Source organism: Lissotriton helveticus, chromosome 9 (assembly GCF_964261635.1).
Source record: "Lissotriton helveticus chromosome 9, aLisHel1.1, whole genome shotgun sequence".
NCBI classification, from domain to species: Eukaryota; Metazoa; Chordata; class Amphibia; order Caudata; family Salamandridae; genus Lissotriton; species Lissotriton helveticus.
In genome coordinates this window covers 428,647,316-428,673,028 of record NC_136070.1, presented here as the reverse complement: position 1 = coordinate 428,673,028, position 25,713 = coordinate 428,647,316, and the positions used below count along the sequence as shown (strand labels likewise).

General features: G+C 45.2%; 1 protein-coding gene across 1 annotated transcript in view; it reads right to left on the bottom strand.

Annotated features, from left to right (window-relative positions):
• The window catches only part of AMN (amnion associated transmembrane protein), a 184,736-nt gene that overhangs the window by 140,588 nt on the left and 18,435 nt on the right, over positions 1–25,713 (bottom strand). Inside the window, exon 3 of the mRNA XM_078660223.1 lies at positions 13,904–13,948. Within this exon, the coding sequence (XP_078516349.1) occupies positions 13,904–13,948 (45 nt within the window). The remainder of the gene's footprint in view (positions 1–13,903; positions 13,949–25,713) is intronic.

The following is a 25,713-nucleotide window of genomic DNA, read 5'->3' as shown; positions in this document are numbered from 1 at the left end:
TTGTAAGGATCTCAAAATTTCTGTGTGTGTTTGAGTCCAACTGGATCTTTTAAAGTCTGGTTTAATTAGATCATAAAGGGGTTTGACCCTTTCTGCGTAATTTGCAATGTATGTTCTTCCGAAATTTAGGAAGCCTAGAATTGACTGTAGGTTTTTTAGTGTTTTAGGAGCTTGGATTACGGCACATTTCTCTAGGAAATTGTCTGCCAGGCTTTTACCTTCACTTGATAACTCGTATCCTAAGAATAGGACCGTCAGATGGGCAATTCTGGACTTTTTGAAGTTGAATTTGTAACCCTCTGCAGCGAACCCAAGTATTATGGTGTTCACTCTTTTCAAGTGAGTCTCCAAGTCATCATCTGTTAGGTAAATGTCATCAACATAAGATAATGCTTCATCATCATATAGTTGTAGTAATTCTGTTACTCTCGCTGAGAATACCCCCGGGCTGTTCTTGTACCCCTGGGCTAACCGACAGAATTGTTTTTGAGTGCCATTTACTGAGAATGCAGTTAAATATCTGCTCTCCGGTGCTATGTTTTGACAAAAGAATCCATTGGAGATGTCCAAGGTTGGTTTGTATTTTTTGCGCACTATGTTATTCATTAGTGCAGCACTGTGTGAGTTTTGCACTGCAAAGGTTTTGCAACATGTGTTAAGGTGTCGGTAATCCAAAACTAGACGGTACGAATTGTCTGGTTTGGAGACCGGAAACAAAGGATTGTTCATTTGTGAGGTGCAAGTTTCAATCACCCCCTGGTATTCTAGCTGATCTAGTATTTCATTTACTTGTTTTTTAGCTTCTTGCTTAATTGGGTACTGCCTTTGTGCAGTTGGTTGTGATTTTAACTGGATTTTGTGAGGAGGAGAATCCTCATCCCATCCTACATGATTTTTATATAAAGCAGGTGCTAAGGCCACTGCCCACTTTCTAGCAAGTGTGTATTTTTTATGAATCGGTATTTGATTCGAGAAGGCAGGCATAATTACTTCTTCGCCATGAGGGCACTCCCTGACAAACTCTGGTGGCCAGTCTTTTTCAGCTAGAAGGATGTCATAGCCTTTGGAGAGGTTATCCCAAAATAGTCCCCTTATTTTCCTAGTCTTATCTCCCTCTATACGTAATGTTATCTCGTATATCTTGTGGGGCTTGCTAACTCTGGTGTCTGCAGTTTCCACTTGAAGGTATTCATTCGTGTCCACTGTCTCCAGATGATTCATAAGGACTTTGCGAGCTATGCTCACCTCTGCTGCGCTGTCTAGCATTGTCTGAGCCCACTCTCCGTTTTTCAGTTGTGTCCTCAGTATTCTCGGCATTGGTAACTACCTTGATACTGGCTACCTTCTTTTTTGGAAATTGTAATTTCTTTTTTAGCTGAGCAGGTTCCTTGTCTTTGGACTTGGCGTGCTCTTCTGATCGTCCTCTTCTTTCCGATTTCTGCGAGGAATTCTGAAAAGATTGAGAGGGACGTGTATCAATGTCTTGATATCTATCAGGTTTTTTAATATTATCCCTATTTCTAAGGTTATATCTATTCCCAGAGGGGTCACTCTGTGGTGACCTCTGTCTTTGGTTTGGAGATTTCTCTCTTCGCCTCGGAGACCTTCCTCTGGACTGGAATTTCTTTTCTTTAGGATTGGATTGTTTATTTCCATCCCAGTTCTTTTTTGGTGAATTATTATTATTAAAAAATATTTTTTCTGGACTTGTAGTCAGTTGCGGTTTTACTGGTATTCCACCTAGACTATCTCTGCCTAGTTCTTCATAGGATTTTTCTATGATTCTGGCAATTTCAGCTGGTTGGTCTGCTATATCTGTCTCTTTTAACCTCTGGCGGATCGCCACGTTTGCTGCTTCACCTTTTATGTTGGCTAATAATATAGCCGAGACCTGCTTGAAGTCTTTTAGTAATTTCATACCAAGAGTTAAAGCAGGTTCTGGACCGTATTCATCTTGAATTTGTTTTAGCACATCTGGTATTACCGAAATGGATGGAACACCGTGCGTTTTTGTGTAGATGGAAGCAAAGACTGTACCCCAAGTGTCACAGTCCTCAATGTGTGGTGCGATTCCCATTGGGAGACATATAGTCAGAATCCTGTGTTTTTCCAGCGGGGTGGTGTCAGGAAACACCGCCTCTATTTGGGTGATTTTCTGTGCCAACCAGAATGGTATTTGTTCCCGTTTAGCTGGAACTTTACCTAGGCAGGATTGGATGTTCTGTGGTGTAATTTTATTTGTGTTCCCCTGGTGAGGGGTCAGCTGTGGAAGTTTAATCGCTGGCTGAATTGTTGAAGTCCGCATTACATACTGAACTAATTGCCTATGAATTTTTAGTAGTTGTTTTAGCTGTATTAATAGCTCTGCTGCAGGCATTCTTTCGATGTCTGGATGTGGTGTGTATCCGGCTAAGACCGGCCACGTTGCTCCTGGTCTTCCTAAAGGACCGAGCCTTGTAATGTGATTATTATGTTTTAGGGCGCCATCAAATAAGAGCAAATGCTCTTGGAATTTGAGTGGTACTTCCACCTCCTCGAAAGGAGTGTACGTTTCAGGAGGTTCCTCTACTTTGTAATAGTGGAAGTACTTTGTTACAGCATTTGCTGCCGGAAAATGTATCCATGAATAGTATACCTCTGTCTGCCGATATTCGTGTGCCTCAATTACGAATATGACTGTGCCACCTCTAGGTGTCAGTCCATTTTCTATAAGTTTTAAGGTTATAGATCTCCTTTTAATGACCGGAATGAGTGTTATATTCGGGTCTGCTGCTTGCATGGTTGCATCAGCATCTGCGAGTTCAGTTGCTAATCTAACTGCCTCTCTTTCATCATCACTCTCTGCCATTTTACAGACAGGATGGTATTATGTTTGTTTGCAGATCAGGTTTCTTTATGGAAACAGAGATTAGATGCACAATATTTTGGAACTGTTTATCCTTCAACGTTGACTATACCAAGAACCTTACATAGGAGTTCCCTCCTGCGAGGTTTTGGAGGATATAACCTTTCACCCACTCCAGACGTCTTTGGAGTATAATGGGAAAAGGGGTCTGAGTGAGAAAGCACGACTGAGTTACTCTAAATGTCTTACGTTAGTTTTATCGCCCTTTCCAAACGCGTTGGGCGCCATGTAGTGTAGCTCCTATTTTCCCAATAGGCTCTGCGCATTGGAATAGTACCTACAGCAGTAAAGGCCTAGGCCAGACGTTAACTAGGTCTACTACTGTCGATACTAGACTTAATTTTTGGGTTTGCCAGCTAAGCTCAGAGTTCGCTAGAAACTTTCTCGAATGTTCAAGGAAGGATTAACTTCCCTGATTAGACAAGAAGGGATTTAGTTTCTGACAACCATGGAACATGACAACTTTGCTCTCCCCTAATCAAGAGTCAATCTCAAGAGTCGTGTGAGCACAAGGCAATTATTTTACTCAGTCAGTACGTGCATTCTTAGTCTCATCAGAATGTAGAGAAAAGGAAGAGACGGGCGTGTTCAATAAAAAGGTGTTATTTATTGATCAGTCTCTTTTCTCGTACAAGAGAAATGGATCGATATTATTGCAATACTTATAGTTAAGTAAAGTGCATACATTAAAAGCAATAGTATAAAATAATACTGTAAAAACATTGATATGGTTTCTGAGCCATATGATGTTTAAAATGATTAAAATATATTTACATACACATATACATTTGACTAAACGTACTCAACTGGTGTTTCTAAATACGCCTACCCCGTGTACCTGACCTAAGTCTAATGCGTGGGCGGGAATAGAAAGTTACAGTTTAAGTTAAGTTTGTTTTTGCCAAGTGAATAACTAAAGAATTCTCTGTGAGGGGTTATTCAGTTCTGTACCTGGAAGTTAGGATGAATGAGGAATGGTATCTCTTTCTCTGCTCTCGATATTCCAGGCTGCCTGCGAGGGCTGCCCAGAAGCGCCGGTGCTGGGTCTCTCGGCTTGAGATAGCAGCGCGTCTCTCAGCGCGTCAGGAAGGCGGGGCTGCTGCCAGCGGGGTCTGCTTCTGCTCTCGGCTTCGGCAAGTATGGCTGCTCCGTCTTGTCACCACGCGTGTGTTTGCATAGGGCAAGGTCGGCAATATTTATACCTTAAAGGTGCCGAGATTGACGTAAGGATGGACATAGATACGTCAATAAAGATGTCATACGACTTGCTCGTTAGCACATTCTTTACTAAAGTTCTCTGTGAAATCAAAACAATGGCCGCACGGATTTTCCAGGTTGTCATAGGTTTGATTTGTTATGAGAACGTCGTATGCCTTATCAGGGGCTGGAGGAATGTCGCTTGTCTAATTAGATCTCAAGCGTTATGACCTAATCAGATAACACGTTCCTGTGCCGGAGTGTGACTGCGTCAGATAACGGTATCTGCATCATGGGGGTTTTCTTGCCTCATGGGCTGACTGTTAGTTAACTTGATAGTTAGTTTAACCAGAATAGGGTCAGGAATAGGGGGACTGATTCAGAACCTATAGAAATACACGACAGTGGTTCCGGCGTAGAGGGTGTTCCCGTAGTCCAGTCGGCTTGTGACGAGTACCTGGGTGACCGTCTTCCTGGTTTCGGTCTAGATCCATCGGATTTCGGTCGGGATCCATCCAATCTAATGAGTGTGGCATTCATTATTGGGATCTGATGGGGGGCACTACCACTAAGTGCCTTTATCCTGACCATTTGCATCATGCTTCTACCACAGCCTGATATATAGTTGGTCAGTACTTAAGAGGAAGCTCTGTGATAGGCCAGTTTACAGGGAGGCATGGAATTCCAATAACCTAGGAGGTGGGTTTTGTCATCCAGCAGTGAACGGTGAGATGCTCCGCGCAGAACGCGCTGGGGCATTACTCTTCAAGTCACCATGAGCCATGGAGGCTACATGACATAGTTATCTAGAGTAGGGTATTATTGTTTGACCAATACTTTGTTTACTCTGTTGAGTCATTTGGGAGTAAACATGTTAAGTTATCTCACCAAACTGCAGTTTCATTTGCCCGATACAGTATATGAGGATTGTTTGCTTCGTTTTAAATGTTTTAAATAAAGTAATTTGGTTTCTTTAAGCTGGCATAATGCACAAGCTTCCTTCTGTAAATAGGTTTCCTTGTTTATACTTGGTGTAGGCTTCACATAAAACAGCAAGATGGAAGCACAACTGTATTGTGCTACATCACACCCAAGGGATAATGGGGAGGAACTTCACAGCTCATCACTGTTTACACAAAGAATTCTGCAAAGCAGCATAGCAATATCGAAGACTAGATAAAGAATCAACTTTTTCACCAGACGCAAGGTCAACTTAATAAGGGAGTTGCCATCATTATGTTTCTAAACTTTTATTGTCAATCAATGAATGACAGCACATTATGGCCCACATGCATCAAGCATTTTTGTAGTCGCAAACGGTGCGATTCCTTAAAATCGGCCGTTTGCGAATGCAAAAGTGCTTTTTGGGATGCATGAAGCAATTTTAGAATTCGTAACATTTTTGCGAGTTCTAAAATTGCGGGTGCTTTTAAGAAGTCGCAGATGTGCGATTTCTTAAAAGCAATGCATCATTACTTTTAGAAGTGCAAATTCGCAATTAGGGTGCCAAATTTACCGAGTGGTTGAACCACTCGGTAAATTTGGAAAAAGTGTTTAAAATGCTGAAAATGTATTTTTTTCAACATTCATGTTTCACACACACATGTCCTTAGGACATGTGTGTGTGAAACATGATGCGAAAAATACATTTCAGGGGTGCATGGGGGGGTCCTTTGGACCCTGCACCCATGAAATTTTCAAAGTGCCACTCGCAATTTGCTGATGCCTTCCCATTCACTCCTATGGGCCTTTTGGCCCATAGGAATCAATGGGAATTGCGAAAATTAACTTAAGAATTCGGTATTCATTTGGGATTCGGTAAAAATTGCGATTTTTACCGAATCACAAATGAATACCGAAAATAATTATGCATAGCATTTTGCACTTCTTAATTTGCGATTCCTTATTTTTCGCAAATTAGGAAGTGCAAAATGTAACAATGATGCATGTGGGCCAAAATACATAATTCCTGAATGGGCAAATTTCTGCCATTTTTCATTTTTTTAAGCTTTTTTATCCATTAAGAGTCACATAACTCACCTTGTTCTCGACGGTGCTTCAGGGGATACCCATGCATGTTACTGAACACCTCAATATAACATGATGTGTTTACATTTTTGTACAAAACAACTTCGGAAATGCTCATGGGCGTATTCCACCCCCAGTAAAACAGTTATCCGCTGAGCTTGCAAACGTATAAATAGAATTAAATGGAAATCTTTTTTAAAGCGTGATAACATCGAAACAGGGCGTTAGTTTAAAAAAGGGTACTGATATTAAAGAATGAATTAACCCGAAATGAAACAGGTTTCAATGTTTTACAGAAGGTCATATGATTGGGGTCAATATAAATTTTAAAGGTCAGAGTGTTCTAGCTCTTGGCAGCCAAGACAGAGAAACAAATAGGCCTCCTGAGCACGCCTTTCTGATAGAGCTGATGGAGGAAGATTGGACCCATTCTGTCGAGTGCCTGATGGCAAACACAAAATGCTTTAAAAATAGTTCACTTGGGCAAAGGGACCTACTGACGGCGCCAAGATGAGTAGTAACAGGAGAACGGGATGGCAGCCCCAGAGTAAGCTGGCAGTCAATAGCGCAAACTCGGCCAAAAGACAACGGAGTAATTTATATGAGAACCAGTTTAAATTACAAAAAATATGATAATTTTTACAGGGAGATATAGGGAAAGATTTACAAATGTTTCACGCAACGCTGATCAGCAGGCACAGGAAGGGATACCATCCTGCACAAAAAAAGTCCTTAGTGGCATACTTCTCTTGCTATGTATGCTGCAGAATGCAAAGGATGTAATAAGGAGAAATAAAGATATTGCTCCTTGTTAAGCCTTCTTCAGGGAGGCGTAGCTTTTTGATACATTCACAGGTTTACTAGCTTTAGTAAATCTGGAAATTCACCAAAATCCATGGGTGGATGCGTCGGAATGCTCATGTTCCATGTATGGAACGCCTTCCCAGCAAAAGGTATCTGAAGGCAGAGCTATGCCTGCGTTGCGTTACTTTGTATTTACTAAACCACGCAAAGCCACCAGAATGGCTCTGCAAGGTTTAGTAAATACCAAACATGATTTTGTGCCATAAAAGTGACGCGACCCAGAAGCAAAATCTTACTATATCTTCCCTCAAATGACCAAAGCTGCTGAGCAGTAAGGAGAACGAGACAGGGAAATTATATGTCTCCGCGCAAGAGGCCAGGATTCAGAGTGGTGACATTATTACTTTTCCTTGTTAAAAATTGTGTTGTTCACCAGATGACAGTGATCTATTCAATAAATAGGTAATTTACATGAAAGGGTGGCTTTTTAGGAGGATGCTGCATCCTTCGCAGAGGTCCATAGGGTGATGATGGACATGGATTACCGGCAGGCTCCTGACCCCATCATGGACTCTGGATTCCTTTCCTATCACCCCTCTCACTCCATGAAAGGCGCAGATAAAAGGGGCCTACCTACTGTACTGGAGAGGAATCCATGCACTTCATACTATATTCTCTATCTACAGGGATTGGATCACACTCATCTGCAAGAAAGCTCACTTGGGCCCTCATTACGAGTCTGTAAAAACGCCATTATTATCCTACAACCTACCCCCTGACAGATTTAACGTTACAGAAAGTCTGGGTAATATTGGAAGGGGGGAAATAATGGGGACTAGGAGTTTTTGGGGGAACCAAATGCGCATTTATTGTGTCAATTTCTAAAATGTTTTCCACCAGTATTATACCCAGAAACTTCGCCTGCTTGAAGCGGGTTAAATCTTTGTGTACACTGAGCAGCGGTGCTCCAGCTGAATTCATTATTCCAGTGGGCCCAGGAACTGTCATTTCTAGGCCCATCAGAATTAACAGGAGTCTTATAACAAGGGTCTTGATGGGCTATAGCGCATGAAACGCTCTGCTTCACAGAAGATCCAGGATCCAACAGCCTACACCTGGAACTGTCCCTGGACACCAAACATGAACATGCTATTTGCTCTTAATTGGCATCTTCTATCGGGTGGACTAGTGACGTCACAAAATTCTCCCAGAACAGAGGAGTTGGGTGATCTGCTGATCTCACTGAAAGGAATGAGAGCTCTGAGGCTAGGCTGAAACCCATATTAGAGTGCAACGACTTGCTTTCCCTGGTACTCGCTGCATCTTCTGACAGATGTCACAGAAGAGGGGAACATATATTAGAAACCCAGCAGCCAGGCGGACTCTCTTTTCTCCTACAGATGCACCTTGAATTGTAGACTGAAGAGAGCTGTTGCTGCATTTTCAGCAGCTAGATTCCAAGGCATGTAGAGGCACAGATGGCTTGAGGAGTGACCTCAGGAGGGTGGGCCTTTTGGGGGGCCCCATTTCTCCATGCACTCATGACAAATCAGTGCTGGGAATACACTTTCACCTGCCATAATTATGGTGAAGACATGTATCAAAAAATCAAAAATTATGGCAAAACCCAGAGGAAATCTATTCTTGTTAAAGAGCTAGACACATATTTAAAAAAGCAAGGAAAGTATTTTGGGACAACATTTGATGTCACTGAGACAGAGGATAAACTGCCAATAGCCAAGAAGCTCTAGACTCTTGTGTCATAAAATTAATACCAACAATATGTGTTCAAGTACAGCTGTGACAAGTTCCAGAATGTTGTGTGAACTAAATGTCAATGAGCCATTGTGCATCAAAGCACTGCACGGATACTGAACAACTGGAATCTGGGTACCTCTGCAAAAGAATAAACCAAGATCATATATTGTGGGTCTTGAAGGTACTCTATGACAATGTGTGGATCTGCCACTCCATGAATATCTAGCTTCACAAGACTACTTTGGGTAGACTACACACAGTTAAGAAGAATCCCCAGAGCACAAGGGCATACTTTACTAAACAGTGTTTCTGTTCAATCTCTGCATCTGCACCTGTATGAGGGGCATATCCACATGCACATAAAGACACAGCCCCTGGGCAGCCCCTATTCTCTTCCTTCCTATTTGTCAGTGGTGTGTCTAGCTGACGCTGATGTGTAGGGAGTTGCTCTCGAGGGCCACTAACATGCTCTCTGGCTCTAAGGCTGAATGAACAGTCCTCTAGGGCTACTGGATGTTTTCACTAGGCTATTGATATGCCCCGGGAGCCTGGAGATATATACATGATTCGTCAAACATACACAACCTAAGACTACCTGCTGTCAAGGGCTTGAGGGAACAAGAGGGAAATATTGGTTAATAGGAAATACCTTAATTCTTTTAAGAAAGCAACAAGAAGGTTAAAAAATGAGATGATGCCTAGGATTATTCCTGCAAGGTCACATATGGCCATGGAAGGTTCTGCCCACCCCGCATGAAAGCAGGCACCACAATTAAGGAGTCATATCAAACTCACCACTATAAACACCACTCCTAAACCAGGTTCCTTTGGTCTCCAGGCTAGGAGGGATGTCCTGTGGGCAGGTGATGGGGATGATGTTTCATTGCACCGCACACAACTGTGTGAGTCAGCATTATAATTTGTCTAGTGATAGCATATGTCAATGCACCAGATGCCCTACATCATACATTATCACATTTTTGGACTGCTTTATTTGCCCTGATGATGATCCCTACTTAAGGGTCGGTTACAATTCCATTCGGAAGGGCTCCGAATCTGATTCAGGTTTGCCAAATCCAATCCGGAACCCTGGTTTCCGACCGAATTGTACGCAGTTCCCAACGACCGATTACACTGCCTGGAAACTGTTAGGGCTGTCCGAATCGGTTCCGAAAGGCATTCGGACAGGTCGAGTCTTTCGGAGCCGAATTATACATCTCTATGGACTAAGTTTCCGAGCGATCGATTACGATGACCAGTTCAGACAGCCGTTCCGATTCGGTTTGCCCGAAACTAAAAGGATGTCAGAATCTGTCTTTGTGGGCACCTAGCAAGCCCCTCCTTCACCTGGGGCCTTCTGAATCAGGCCCGTGGGGGTACCCAAGGGGCCCCCCTTTCCAACCATGCACAGTGTGGCAGGCACCATGGGGTGCCTGCCACAGGGTGCACAAAATTCCCCAGCCACCCCATTCCTCAATGGGAGCCTGGGTTCTCGTTCGGAATCCAGGCTCCTATTGAAGTCAATGGGAGTCCAACCGAGTCGTATCCGGAAGCATCTGGATGCATCGAAATCGCTCCCCCGATCCGAGTCGTTTGGAAAGCATTCCGGAAGTGAATCGGTTGGTATGCTTAGCGGACGAGAAAGTAATCAGCCCCACAGTGTGTCAGCCTTAGTGGCACTGAACACTGTAAGTCAATGACTCAACATTAGGGGTGGGTGCAACTCGCGTAATTTTCTTTAGCGTAATTACGTGGAATTACTGCAAAATTAAGCAAGATTCCACAGTTAAGTAAGAAGAGTAATTCATCATTCTGCACTATTTTCTTTAGGCAAAAGTGCCTCTTCGTGTCCCAAATGGACAAAAAAATGCATTTTGGGCTCAGAAATAGTGCTAAATGCAGCATAACGCAAAAAGAGGCATGATTTTCCCCCAACTTACTCTCGGCATCTAGCACTATTTTCTTAGCGCAAAATGCACCCTAGCATCCAGAATGGATGCAAGGATGCATTTTGCACTAAGAAAATAGTCGTCATTGCAAAACAACACGAACAGCAGTGGGAGCAGCTACTTGTGCTTGATAAATTAAATTTTTCTGTACTAACTTCCCCCCCCCAAATTGCTATTAATGACGTGAGCAGTGTAATCGTGTAATTAATGGTAATTCCGTGTCAAAGAGAAATGTGGAATTACCTAAATTACTCCGGTCACTCTGGCATAATTACAATCATTCCCAATGCTATGCAACATTCCTTTATACAGTGTTTCACTCAGCAGTATTGTGTGTTTGTCACAACCAGGGGAAGGGAGTATAGTACCGGAGGCAGTACCAGTATTGTTCATTACAGACCAGCCTAAATATAGGCCCATTTCGCTACTCCTCACCCTTTCAAAAGTGCTGAAAAAACCTGTTAATCAACAGCTATCCAGGTATCTGGAAAGCAATGACTTGCTGCATCCTAGTCAATCCGGGTTTCGCCCCAGTTGTAGGACAGAAACAACACTGGTGGAAGTGGTTGATTTCATCAGGTGTATCCTTGATGATGGTAGCAAAGCTGTGCTGATTATGCTGGGTTTGTCAGCAGCATTTAAAACAATCCCCCACTTCACTCTACTGACCTGTTTCCAGTCTGTAGGGATTGGAGGACAGGCGTGGACATGGCTTGCCTCTTTCCTTGAAGATAGGGGTCAAGAGGTGTGGTGTCCTCTGTTTTCTGTAGGACCACTGGCCCTTAAGGTGGGAGTGCCTTAGGACTTGGCCATGAGCCCTACACTATTTAACATATATCTTGCCCCGGCATGCTTGGCAGAGACCTTGGGAGCTAAAGTAGTCTCTAATGCTGAAGACACCTGTAGGAAGCTGGGATTCTGTTGCAGTAACCCCTACCTTTTTTTGCCAGACTACTAATGCACTTTGACTTGACGTGCCCTGGGTCCATGCCAATCAGGTTTCCAGGGTCTGTGTCCTTTGCCCAAAACTGTACCTTGTACCCCCAACTGATACCTCTCTGGCCACATGTCAGTCCTTTGTAAAAGGTACCATGGGTACCAAGGGCACTGTGGCCAGGGAAGGCCTCTAAGGGCTGCAGCACTTATTGTGCCACCCTTAGAGTCCCTGTACATTTACACACACACTGCCATTGCAGGCTGCGTGTTTTGGTGCAGAACAAAGTGAAGAGTCAACATGGCACACATCCCTGTGTGCCATACCTACAGTCCACTGCCCTGGCATAGGTCAGCCACCCCTCTAGCTGGGTGCACTATACCAGTTTGAGTGGCCCAGCACCAAGAGGAGGTCTCTCCAGCAATCCTGACCCGAGATCCAGTGATTCCTGACCTGCCTCAAGCCTCCAGCTGATGCCCACAGCCTCAACTCGGAGGGTCCCCCAACCGCGACCAGGAGCTGGTAAGAAGATCTGACCTTAAAAGACACCCCGGCACACGACGCCCCACGGCCTTGGGTGGTCCAACCAATGGTATCTAGCCAACCCCCAGCATCCCAACTTACCTCCCCAAGTGGTGGTCGCTCCCAGAAGACTTTCGCCCGAGCCTGCAGTGTGTTTGCAAACTGAAGAATCCCCATTTAAAGTAACAGGGCGCCCGATGACAAAATAGCACCCTGCACCTGGCCGCCCTAGTGCAGCTGCGGGTGTACCTTTGGTGCTAACTTGAACCCCCATTTGCCCTGAGCTAAAGTCCAGGAGCTTTGCTCCCACAACCTTGTGGTCTGCTCTTGAGCAGTCTCCAACTGGAGGCCTACTATCCCCCATTGGATAACATTGGGCCTCAGCACTCTGCACCCAGCCACCCTAGTGCAGCTGAGGGTGGTTTGAGAGTGCATCTTTGACGCTGGGGGACCCCCTGAGTCTAACCCCAGAAAACCAATTCCCACAATAAAGTAGCTACCAGTGAACCGATAACTCTATTTCCTCCTTTCCTCCCATAAGATAACACTGACTGTTTTCTAAGAAAAGATTTCTAAGTGTGGAGTTGGAAAATCTATCAAAGTCTGTTCCAGAAGAAGGTAAAAACATGGCTTTTCTCTAAAAGTTAATTCTGTTCCTTTTCGCCTCTCATTTTCTCCAATATCTGTGCAGAGTGCCAGGGAACTCTTCGGAGTAACAGTTGCGCTGTAGAAATTCCCTTTGCATACATTAAATTGTCAGCCATGAACACCATTTTAAAAGGAATTGGGTGGGACCAAGGGGTAAGTTCTGTCGCAGTTCTAAGATCCACGTAGCAGTGAAGACAACTGGGAGGGACATTCTGGTGACAAGAGTGCATTAAATCTAGAGGCAAGTATCAGAAGCAACAAACAGTTGAGGGTCTGGTCATGTAGGCTGCAAAAATCCAAGCCCTATCTAATGAGGGTTAACCCTGGAGGTATCTTCACTTAAAGGCCGGGCAGCAATAGACATGGCTAAAGGACTGTCCCATGTGAGAAACTCCCCAGTTGTCAGTGAGGAAAACATAACATTGGTACAGTGCATTTAGATCATTTCCAAAACTGCCATGGATCTTTTATTTATATTTGTCTTAATTATTTTTAAAATCATAAAGCCCGATTTACAAAGCCAGGAACATTTGTAAACCTAAGTTAACAGCCCAAAAAGTCTCCTTTTATGTTTATCAGGTGTCCACAAATTGATATCTAGCGGACGTAAGTGGTTTTAACACTGCGTAAATGTACGTCACAACTGCGTAAATTCACTCAACAGCAAATCTCAAAACTAGTAAGGAATCAAGGGATAAAGGCATAATTTGGCTTGAGAAAAACTCACAAACCTGTGAGTTTGTTAGCAATTGCAATTTCCTCCTTGAACCTTTCGCACTATGTAAATGCCATGAAATTACTGTAGCAATAGGTTAGAGTAACTCCCCATCCAGGGTGAGAAGGGAGAGAGAATACCTCAAAGCTAAACAGGGATCTTTCTCCACGTGGAAAAATATGGATTTGCAGAGTAGGCTGAATTTTCACTCAGCGCAGAGTTGCACCGAGTGGCAAAAGGTAGATGTCACATGACATTCAACTTCTGCTGCTTTCCATGCAGAGTACTGCGATTTCCCACTCGTCAACCATTTACACCTATGTGTTGGAGTGCATACGAGGGTGCAGTGTACAACTTGCCTTGTCAATTGGGTTGAAACAATTCATGGAAAATGAACACTTTACTAACTTAACTGTCTACAAATTAGCTAGAATGCATCTTACCATACTTTTCAAGGAGTGTGTTGATTGGACAAAGACAGATACATTCTGCAAGAAAACGAGAAATGTGTGTTAAATAAAAACATCAAAAACATATTATGAGCAGAGGGCAATTGTGTTGATCATATACTATACCTAATACACTTTATGTGCGGTAAAAAAAGAGTAAATTATGTTTTATATTTCTTGTTTGGCTAATATTAGACAGTGAACAATGGGATCTGGGTTTAGCTAGGAGAGGACCATTCTGCTAAGATGGGAGGGGTGGAGCTGCTGTCCACCACACTTACATTTCAAAGGAGCTGCCTCAGCACATTCACAAAGAACTGGACACCAGGCTTTTGTCACCCAGCTATCTTGGTGCCTGGGCAGGAAAGGAAATTCCAGAAGCATCTGTGGGGGGGAAACTGAGATGTTTCTTCCACTTCAAAGCTGGCATCAGGTATAAAAATAGGACCCTAAGACCCAGTTTTTAGTACACTCCTGAACCTGTGGCTATTACAGAAGAAGGGCTGACTAACTTCTTCCCCAGGGGGCTACCCAGCGGCTTGAGGCATGCCTTGTTCTATAGAGACTGCCCTGCTGCTTGAGGCCTGCCCAGATCTCTGAGAAGGAAGACCAGTGTGACCAGATACCCATAGTTAGTGCTTTCTGCTTCTTGGCGCTATTTTTACTTAAACCTTTAAAAATGCATATCTGTGGTTCTACTAATAGGAATTCTGTTGTTTGAGTCTTATTTTATTTATTAAAGTTTACTCTATTTTTCAAAACTGGTGTGGGATATCTTTTGTGTTGTGTTTTCACTTTGTTACGGTTTGTGTGTTGAATAAACACTTAACACAAAGCCTCTAGGTTATGCCTGAATGCTTTTGTGCCAAGCCATCAGAGAGTTATGCACAGGTTAATTTAGTGACTTTTGTGGTTCAACTTGACAAGGATTGTGGTTGTTTCTTGAGAAGGGTTTTCCCCATCTCAATCAAAAACTACATTTCTTACAGTTGTTTTAAGATGGAAATGTAGCCTTCAAAGGCCTCTTGAACTCTTTGAGGGGCTTGGGCAAGCATCCAAAGTCCAGCTCAAAATATGTGAAGTGAAGGTTGAGACTAAGGTCACAATGTAATATGTTAATAGCTCACTGACTAATTTACAAACTGTGGGACTTATTTACAAGCCCCTTGCGCAGCCAATACATCACTTTTTCCCATTTTAAAAGTGACGCACTGGTGGCACAAGGGGCTTGTAAATAAGCCCCAGTGTGTCTGCTAGGGATGGCTTGCCCTTTAAGAAAAGCGACAGGCAGTCTGTGTTAACCCCTTCCCTGCTCATGACAGAACCACGCTGTCATGAGCCATGGGCGGCGTGTGCTCATGACGGCGTGGCTCCGTCATGCTGTGCCCGCTTCGCCCACGCGGCACTGATTCCCCGCCTGTGCGGGCGAATTAGTGAGTGGGCGGAGTTGTGACGGAACCACGCCGTCATAAGGACAGCCCACCTGTGGCTCATGACGGCGTGGTTCCGTCACGAGCATGGCGGTGCCGTGCTACCCCCTCCTCCCCCCCAGCGCCGCAGCGGAATTACCGCCACGGCCAAGGGGTTAAAGGAACCAAACAGTGATCCAGGGAACCACTGCACACGCCATGTTCACCTCCCATACACCCTCACACCCCAACCACCCTCACCAATGTCTTGCATGGGTGTCAGTACTTTTTCAGGTCTGGCCATAGAGCAAAGCTGCCTCCCGACCTATGTGATCAATGGAAATAGAGCTTTCAGAAGTAATCCTGAGATAGGTGCTAAGGCTCCATCCACACTTTAGTTTCCCTAAGTACAGCATTTGAGTACAGCATATTACTGGGTAGAAGTTGTGTACTTCCCCTGTAAACGAGTATATGTAGTATACTTGTTGCATTCTGGGAAAGCTTAGGCTCAATACAGAATGGATTGTTACTGTACTGTGTTAAAGCCTTCAAACACATATTATATTACTTGACATCTCACAAGTGCTGTCATTCACCGGGCAATAAAGCCAACGGCTGAAGCATTCTGCCTCAATCGTGATAGCATGCAGAATGGGTCCGTTCATTTCTATGGCCACTACTGCCCTGTGAATGACAGCATTTGTCTGATTACACAAAAATCTGGTCCATTCCATTAGCGTTCCATTTTTCATTTTCTTATTTCATGTGTCTCGCCTTTCATTTACTTCTCTCGCCTCATTTTATTTCTTCTATTTTTAGCACATACTACAGCTCCCAGGGAATGAGTGCAAGAATGAGTGACAGAGTGCATATATGGTAGCCTTTGGAGTACCTAACCCCATCAATGACTGAAGAAGCACTTTCATCATCCTGACCTATTGGTATTGCCAATTCTGGTTTTAAAAAGCAATAACTGTCCTTTTAGGCACATGGCTGCATTAACAAAAAGTTTCTGTATCAGGGGATAGAAACAAGGGGTGTGGGTCTGCTGTGTCTTGCAGACTTCTGCCCCTTTGTTCACAGCCATTTGTAGGGGGGTCACAACATATCTTCTGTCTCATTATTATTATTGAGGCAGGACCTCTTGCAACCTTATATGACTATACATTTTCCAATGCAACTGATGAGTGCATCAGTCGCATCGCAAAAAGAAGCCCTCCTCACAAATTAGTCAATTAGCACAAACTGGTTTGCGAACAGGTACATCAGGGCCATATACAGGTGTCTGTGACTGATCAACTGTTTACAACTATAATTGTGGACACATTGATACATTGCGTTCCACATTAGAAACAGAAATAGAAGTTCCCTCACCCCTCCTCCCAGCCTAGATTCGAAATGGATTGCAAAGGTTATTTTGCCAATCAGAAAGACTTTTGTGACTCACACAAAGGCTTTTTGTACAGGATCTGTGACCACAAGAGGTTTGTATAGTTGGCATTCATACAGTACATCACAACTGAGTTGTTACTTAGTTAATGAAAGAACTTTTCAATTACACCTCAATATACAAACAGTAAAAATAAATCACATCACACTATAAATCACACTTCACGAAGGCCACATGAAATATCAACAATGGAAAAAAGTATAACAACTGGGAAAACAAGTTACAGTCAAATTATGCTGTTTATTATATGATCAAGAACACCCTTTATTTCAGAGTCATGTCTTATTAAACTACTTGGATTGCTATCTTCTCAGAAAGTAAACACATATTAATATTATTGAAAGGGAAAGGATGTGCCTGCAGAGCATCCCTCCAAATGCTACTAGTCCGAACCAAGGGGGATATGGCCTTTTACTCCTGATGTCCCAGGGGCCCAACCTACTATGGATCCTGAGCAACTGGGTCAAGTACCCTTTCTTCACTTGACTCTCAGTAGTAACTTGGTTCAGCAGTTCAAGGCTGCCACAGGGAAGAGACAGATACAGGGATCACAACTCAAAATACACGCAGCAGCAGCAATAAATCATTGTCCAGCCAAATACTCACTTTTATAAAAAAAGAGAAATATTTTACTAAGACAAATGAAAAGTAGGTCTTTCACAAGCACTTACACAGTTGAAGTTGGGGCTCTAGTGTGCCTTTGGCTGGTCTCTGTGCTACTCCCTCCTCGCACTAGTGATAGTGTTAATTTCCTATCCACTATTGGTAACAATGCAGGGTATGCCCCACTAGTAGTCGGAGTCTCACAAGTCCACCTTGACTCCTATTTAAAGTCAACAGTTTTCCAACTTCACCGCGATAACTAGCTGCAAGCTCCTCCGGGGCTGACAGGCCCAAAATCTGTCTTTCCTGCACTCAGTGAGTTTACAGTTCCTCACACATGGTCGATCCCCTAAATCGACCAGAGGTTCTTAGCAGCTCCTCATGCAGGGTATGTAATCGATCCGTCTCCTGGTGGGAGTTGTTGTAATAATTCTGATGCAGGTCTTTTGCCTGGATGATGGTGTGCAGGTGCTCCCACAGTGGCCACGCTTTTCCGGCGGGTGCTGCAGATCAGGTTGGAGTTCTTGATGCTCCTGGTGACGCTTCATGCTCCCGGCATGCAGGGTTACCGTATCCTCACAGTACACTGGCTGTAGCCCGATCAGCATAGTGAAGTCCTTGGCAGAGAGCCCTCCTAACATATGGGGCCGAAGCCCACTATGGCACAAGGCTACGTCCCTTACTGCACAATAGTTTTCTCATGGTGGCTCCTCCATGAATATAGGTTCACCGGCTTGGTACTATACACGGGCTCAGGCCAGATTGACGTAGTGTGACATATGGCCTAATTCACAGCAGCCCTCAAACCTGATTAATACAGCAGCCGTCTTCTCACACCTTGCAAAGGTAGTCCTCTCGACAGGGCTCCCCATTGGGCCTTGCTCCCACCAACACTTTCCTCTTCCTCAGTGGTCTTGATAAGCAGTCAGGTGCTGGTGCTCAAGGCTCCAGGGCAGGTGGTCTTGGATTGCCTCGGTGATGTCTCCTCACCAAGCAGGAAGAACAGCCCTTGGCCCTCAGTCCTGGTCACAGGCACACGTCTTGCAGAGTATCTCCTCCTCACTGGCTGCTTGGCAGATGGCAATTTAATGGGTCTCAAACCCCCTTCTTATACCCCCTTTCCACTCACCAAATGTGATTTAGGGTCTGAGTCTCTAAAGTTCTATGTTGGGAGCCTGCTTCTTTTGAAGTGGTCACTCCTCTGGTCTCTCTTCCTCTGAAAAGCAGTCTGTCACTGCAGGAACGACTCAAAATCTGATATCTCCGTAACAAAGTCCACAGGAGTAACTAGAGTTCACATCTGGATGTCAGCCACAGTGAAATGTGTGTCAAAAGGTTAGGCCAGTGCCCCAACCCTACCCTTTGTGATTTTCTAATCAACCCCATCTCCTTACTTAGATGTGCCCAGGCCCTTTGCTTTTGACCTCTCACTGTAGTAAAGATCACCCTTTGAAGTGTAAAGGGGAAGCCTGGCTCTCCCCTCTCCAGTGTGTGTCAAATCCAGCTTACAGGAATGCAGCAATACACAAACCGGACTGGGGGGGATTTGTCTGCCTCCTCTCCATGTTTGCACCATGCAGGCCTGGGTTCTCCCTAAATTGAACCCAGGGTCCTCCATGTATTGCACCATCACAAGCAAACATACACTCAGTGCGTGATTACAATCTGCACACACTGTACAGCACTGTATCCTCCATGTACTGTACCATTCATAGACACACATACATCCAGCACATACATTTAACATGCATGCACTACATCCTTCATGTATTATACCACTCACAGGTACACACTAATGCAGCGCATGCGTTTAACCTGCACACTCTTCACAGCACTGCATCCTTCTTGTATTGCAGCACTCACAGGCATGCTTACAGCCAACACATGCATCCATCATACATGCGGCGCAGAGTACTGCATTATCCCTGTATTGCACCACTCAGAGATACACCTACAGCCTGGGACGATACACCACTCATGCAGCAATAAACACCAATCCGCTGTAGGCTAAGGGTGAGTTAAGCACACAGAAGCAGAATTTTAAAATGTGTGAGCCTGTAGGACTCAATACAATAACACAGGTTAAAAAAGGTCCTGTTCACTCCTACTGATCACTATACGGTATGTTGCTACTACCTCGCTTGTGGTACTTAACTCCTGGTGAAGACAGTATCATCTCACCACTATGAGGGTAGCGCGTTGGGCGCCCCTCCCAATCTAACAAGACCACAGTCCGTGAGACAGGCCTATGTCATAGAGCACACACATGATCCGTGTTTGACTATGGCAACAAAAATCCGCATGAGGGATCCAGACATCAGTACAGTTGAGCACTCAGGGCAAAGATGAATGTCCATTACCATGCAAAGGACTTTTCCATCCCACCAATAATGATGAAATTAAACATTAATTAATAAGATATATTGACAGAATCAATTAAATCCTTTTTATGCCATCTATATAATTGCAATTCTGTTTTAAGGAGCTGGGAAACACAAAATGCTCTTAACAGAGGAGATATGGATACATTTGCCATGTTTTATTAAGGAACTGTATAAAGCAATTCTCTCTCAGGTGGTAGATTGGGCACCTGCCATTGATACAATCTCAGTCCACCTCTTTTGAGCAGGTATTTGGATATCAAATCCCTTTCTGTTGTAATAAATAACCACAGTATTTTCAAGTAGACCTATACCACAATCCTGTTGATAAGCAGACACTGTATTGATTTATATGAGGATGAGCACAGTTGCCAAAGGAATTTTGAATCAATATCTCTTAAACACAACACAGCTACAATCTCTAAGAAATGTACTCCAAAATCAACTGCAATTATGTTCCAATTAAATTTTGGGGGGAGGAATTGCCAATAGTTACATGTAATGTGGATAGCTGAAGAGAGCCTTTGTTTATCCCTGTTAAAAGAGATTTAAAAAAGGCGTTGTCAAAAATGAACAGAGAATGAGTTGTGGTACTGTTACCATCCTTTCCCCACAGATGATGCAATACTACTTTCCTGAAGAAACAAGTCCCTCTGTAAAGCGGTTAGATTTTGAGTACTATTATGGGTTCAAACAATTGCTTATAAATTCTAAAAACATAAATGGTGCTGGGCATGGGCACAAAGAAAAAATATGTGGAAATAGATATTGTGATTAAAAATATCAACCTCTACTTATAGCGACTTCCAACATATCATCCCAGAAAGCATGCACAGGAATAACTTTTTTTTTAAAACTTGTCTTCGCTCCATATCTGCTTATCTTGACAATATACTGGTAGTCAATATTGTGCAGCTGTAGAACAATATCAAAAACTTTACATTTGGAAAACACCATGTAAGAAATTGGGTTATTGGTTGAGGCGAGTGGAAGACCCACTCAGCCAACAACCACAATCCTTGTGAGGTGAACCACAGAAGTCACTAAATTAACATGTGCTCTTTGGTACCTTGGCACAAAGTAGTCAGGCTTAATTTAGAAGTAATGTGTAAAAATATTTATGCAGCACACAAACAGTAATAAAGTGAAAACACAACACAAGAAAACTATCAAACCAATTTTAATAAATGAAATAATATCAAAATGACAAACATCCAATCAGCATTGTATTTCAAAGTTTTAAAAACACTAAGTGCCACTCGCAGTCAAATGGTCATGCTAGACTGGAGAAAAGTCACAAGTTCAGGCTGACCATGATGGAGCGTGGGATAAATACAGGGACAAGGTTAGTGCAAATGAAAAAGTCACCTCCTCATCTCTTCCGCAAAGAGTCCAGTTCGTTGTGGAGGAGGCCATAAGAGAACGCTGTGGATGGTCAAAGCTGTAGCGCAAAGATTAGGCCAGGCATTGTGGACTGTCGCCATCTTAGCATGAAGACATAGTCAGGCGTCTCAGAGAGCTTGCATTGGTGGTCACCACGTGCTGTTGTTGCTTTAGCGCGAAGTGTAGATCGCGTGATGCCAGTCATCGCTAGCCGCTGCTGTAGTGCAAAGAAACGGGAATACCTGAACTTCGTGTTGGCGGTCGTCACGGGCGACACGGCCCTGGCGCAAATGGGCCTGTTCGCGAAGAGACCAAAACTTCAGGATTTTCACGATTTCTCCTTTTCTTTAGGATGCCAGCAAAGGGTCTAAGATTTGGGAAGGCACCTTTTGGGGATTAGGGACTCACTTCTAGCAGAGTCAAGCAGGGCTCAGGCAGATCCACTTGCTGGTCCAGCAGGTCCAGTTGCAGCAGGTCAGTTAGGAAGGTGCATGGAAACCTTTGGAGCTTGTTGTATCTCTAGAACTAGTAGCTCAGAACAGATCAGCCAACTGGCCCATGCATGGAGTCACTCAGGTTAGCTTGGGTGTAGGGAGCAGGTCCAGACTTTCTTCTCAGAGAGCAGGACAGGCCTCAAGCATCAGGGCAGTCCTCTGGTGAACAAGGCAGTCCTTCTTCTGTAATGTCCACAGGTTCAGGTGTGTACTGAACAGTGTCTCAGAAAGTCCAATATTTATACCCGGTGCCAGCTTTTGAAGTGTGAGTACATCATGGTCACACACACATATTTGGTTCTGGAAAGTTCTTCCCTTCTCCTGCCAAGGCTCTACGAAGTCTGGGGTGACAAAAGGCTTGTGTCAGATTCCTTGGTGGGTGAGCTGGAGGCACCCCTCTGAACTGTAATTGGGGCAGGGAACAGCTCTGCTCCAAGCCATCCTGGTAGGACGGCCCATCCTGCCAAACATCCTGTCCCCCTGTGTCTCGTTGTCGAGGAAGAATACACAAATCCCAACAGCCAAGCTATTCACAGTCATATGACCCATGCCATAGGCAGAGGGGACCAAATGGTTAGAATAAAACAAATATCAACTTTCTAAAAGTGGGGGGGCATGACTTAGCCGGACACCGTAATGGCCGCTCGGCATTAGCGCTCTCCCGGCTGAAGTGGCTATGCAGCATTTCCCAGCGTCTCCAGCAGCCTGGCACACATGCTGAAGCCGGATTCCTGAAGCGGACCGGCCCGGATACATTTGGGACAGTCCGATGCCCTGCTGAATAACGGAGCTGGCGAAATCGGCGGTCATGCCCGCCGGAGGAATGCAGCACGAGATAGCAGCGGGTGGAAGGTCGTAGGACCGGCGGCTGTGGCGAGGTGGGTGCGGGGTGCGGACGGACCAGCGGCAGTGCCGTAAGTCGCGGGCCGCCCCTTGCCGACTGCACTGCTTAGCCCTAGTTTGTTGTGCCCTTGCTGGTGCAGGCGTTCCATTTGGCCCCCCGCTGGATGGAGGCGGCAAGCCCTGAGAAGACGCGACTGGCACGTGCATGGACAGGCCCTGCTCGCGCCCCTTACTATGGGCTTGTTCGTGCCATCGGGTGTCTGCGCTGGCCCCTCGCTGTTGGGGGCTCATTTGAATTTGAATTTTGAATTTACAAGAATGTATATAGCGCACGTATACCTGGCGGTTTCATGGCGCTGAATGATGCTTAACCCAGAGGCTAGAACGGAGGCATTACTGGGGTGGAAATGCATGTGAAAAAAGAAAAGTCTTAAGAGCCCTGCGGAATTCAAGGTAGGAGGGAAGCGATCTGATGTACAGGAGGAGGGAATTCCAGAAGGTAGGGGCTAGGACAGCAAATTTCAAACCTCCTGATCTGCTTTTTTTAAATCGGGGAACAGAAAGAAAGAATTTGGTAGAGGAGCGGAGTTCTCTGTTGGGACGATAAACATTGATGGCAGATGAAATGAACGCTGGGGCAGTCCCCACCATAGCCTGAAAGGTAGTGCAGCCCAACTTAAAGAGGGCCCGTTCTTTGATTGGCAACCAATGTAGAGATTTAAGTAGGGGGGTGGTATGGTGAAATCTAGGCAGCCCATAAATCAGGCGGGCAGCCTGATTTTGGACTAGCTGAAGGCGGCGGAGGGCATATGCGGGGGCGCCATTATACACTATATTCCCGTAGTCCAGCCGGGAAAGGACCATTGCCATTAAGATCAGTTTTAGGGCAGGGAAAGAAAAGAACCGGGAGATTTTCCTAATAGTGTGGAGGGCAAAAACACAGGAAGAAACAACTGAGCTGATCTGAGAATGGGGAGTGAGGTGTTTATTAAGTGAGATCCCAAGTGTTTTGACTGAAGAAGAGGGCGTGGGCGGAGTGCCCAGGGAGGGAGGCCAAAAGTTGGGGGACCAAGGACTGGGAGTGCTACCAGTGACGACAAGTTCAGTCTTGTCCGGATTTAATTTAAGATGGTTGCAGTTCATCCAATCACTGATGAACAGCATAACAAATTGAAAGTTGTGGATACGAACATGGGAGTGTGAAAGATGAAAAATAAGTTGGAGGTCATCGGCATAGTTATACACGGTGACCTCCATTTGCTGTAGAGCAAGAATGAGTGGAAAGATGTAAAGATTAAATAATAAGGGAGAAAGAGAAGAACCCTGAGGGACACCACACTGGACCGGATGAGGAAGGGCAGAGAATTCGGCGAGATGAACGGCCTGGGTACGATCTCCTAAAAAGGAGCTGATCCAGGTCAAGGCTGGGCCCCCGATGCCCGCCGCCTTGGCACGGGTGAGAAGGATGGAATGATCAACCGTGTCGAAGGCGGCGGAAAGATCTAAAAGAACGAGGGCCTGGGGGGTGTTGGAATCAAACCCCTCTCTAAGCTCGTCCATAACGGAGATGACAACCTTCTCGGTGGAGTGCCGGGGTCGGAAGCCTGCCTGACGGGAAGCCAGACCCCCACTCTCTTCCACAAAGGCACCAAGAACCTGGGTGACATGGGCCTCAAGGACTTTGGCCAAAAAGGGGAGAAGGGAAATAGGGCGATAGTTAGAGGGGGAGGCGGGGTCAGCCCCGGGTTTTTTAAAATGGGGATAATGATAGCTGCTTTGTGGGCGACCGGTACGGCGCCCTGTTCAAGAGAGTCATTCAAAAAGGTAAGGGGGAGAGGTGACAGTTAGTAAAAATCTTACAGAGGACATACGCCGGGGCGATGTCCGCAGGGGATCCAGATTTGACGCGGGTCAATAAGGAGAGAAAAGTTTCTCTTGTCAAGAGGGGTAAATGGGTCAGGCTGGACGTGGTAGAGGGAGGCTGGGGATCACAAAAGGTAGGGGAGGGCAGCGGAATCTTGGCCTTGATGAGTGCAACTTTCTCGATAAAAAAGTCATTGAGAGAGTTGCACAGGGGTTGGGAAGGGGGAATCTTGGGGGAGGCCCTATCAGAAGAGGCCAACTCTCGAACTGTAGCAAATATTTATTTTGACTGGTTCTCTGCAGTGAGGATTCTCCCTGAAAAGTAGGATGTCTTGGCGAGGAGAATGTCCCTTTTATATTCGTTGAGAGTGGAAGCATAGCGTAGTTTGGAGAGAGGGCAGTAGGCGCGCCTCCAAGCTCGCTCTGCTTGACGCACTGCTAGTTTTTTTGCCTTAAGGGCAGGAGATAACCATTTATTTGCATCATGGGCGCGTTTGACCGTGACGCTCTTCAAAGGGGCCACTCGATCACAGGCCCTCAGAAGCCAGCTGTTCAAGGCATCCAGTTGCCTAGGTGGCGCAAGGCTAACCAGGTCAGGGTCAGAAGCTGATAAAGAAGAGCAGAGGGCAGGGATGTCCACTCTGCTCCAATTTCTCGCCCAAGTGTGTTTGGGGATGGGAGGGTTAGTTTCAATACTGAGATCCCAAAAAAAAGAAATCAAAAAATGGTCCGACCATGTGTAAGGCTGGACGATAGGGGCAGAAACAGAGGTATTAAGGGTCCAAATTTGATCTAGGGTGTGACCGCAAATATGAGTGGGAGAGTGGACCTGGGAGACGAAATTCAAGCTAAGGAGGAGCTCGGTAAAATCGCGGGATGTGGCATCTTCGGCTAGATCGTTGGGCCAGAAGTTGAAGTCCCCAAGGAGCAAGACCGAAGAGTTGTTAATTGCAAGGGTTCCTAAAAGGTCCAAAATGGCGGGGAGGAAGCGTGGGTAGGGCTGGGGAGGACGATAAACAAGAAAACACGTTAGGGGAACCTGAAAGGAAGAAGAGCGTATGACCAGGCAATCTGCCGCAGGTATAGGGGGGGAAGGAAGCACTTGGAAATGGAGGCCCGCGCGGGCGATCAAGGCAACCCCACCTCCTGTTCGGCCCTCCGGCCGGTCGGCCCTGAGGACAAAGTAGGGAGGGGGGAGGGCTGCTAACACACTAGGGAGAGAGTCAGTGTGGAACCATGTCTCTGTCAGGAATAAAAGATCCGGCTTGACAGAATCCAGAAAGTCAAACAGTTCTAGCTGATGTTTGACGGCAGACCTAGTGTTAAGTAAAAAGGCTGATAAATGTGGTGGCGGGGGGACGGATGAGAGGTGGGAAGG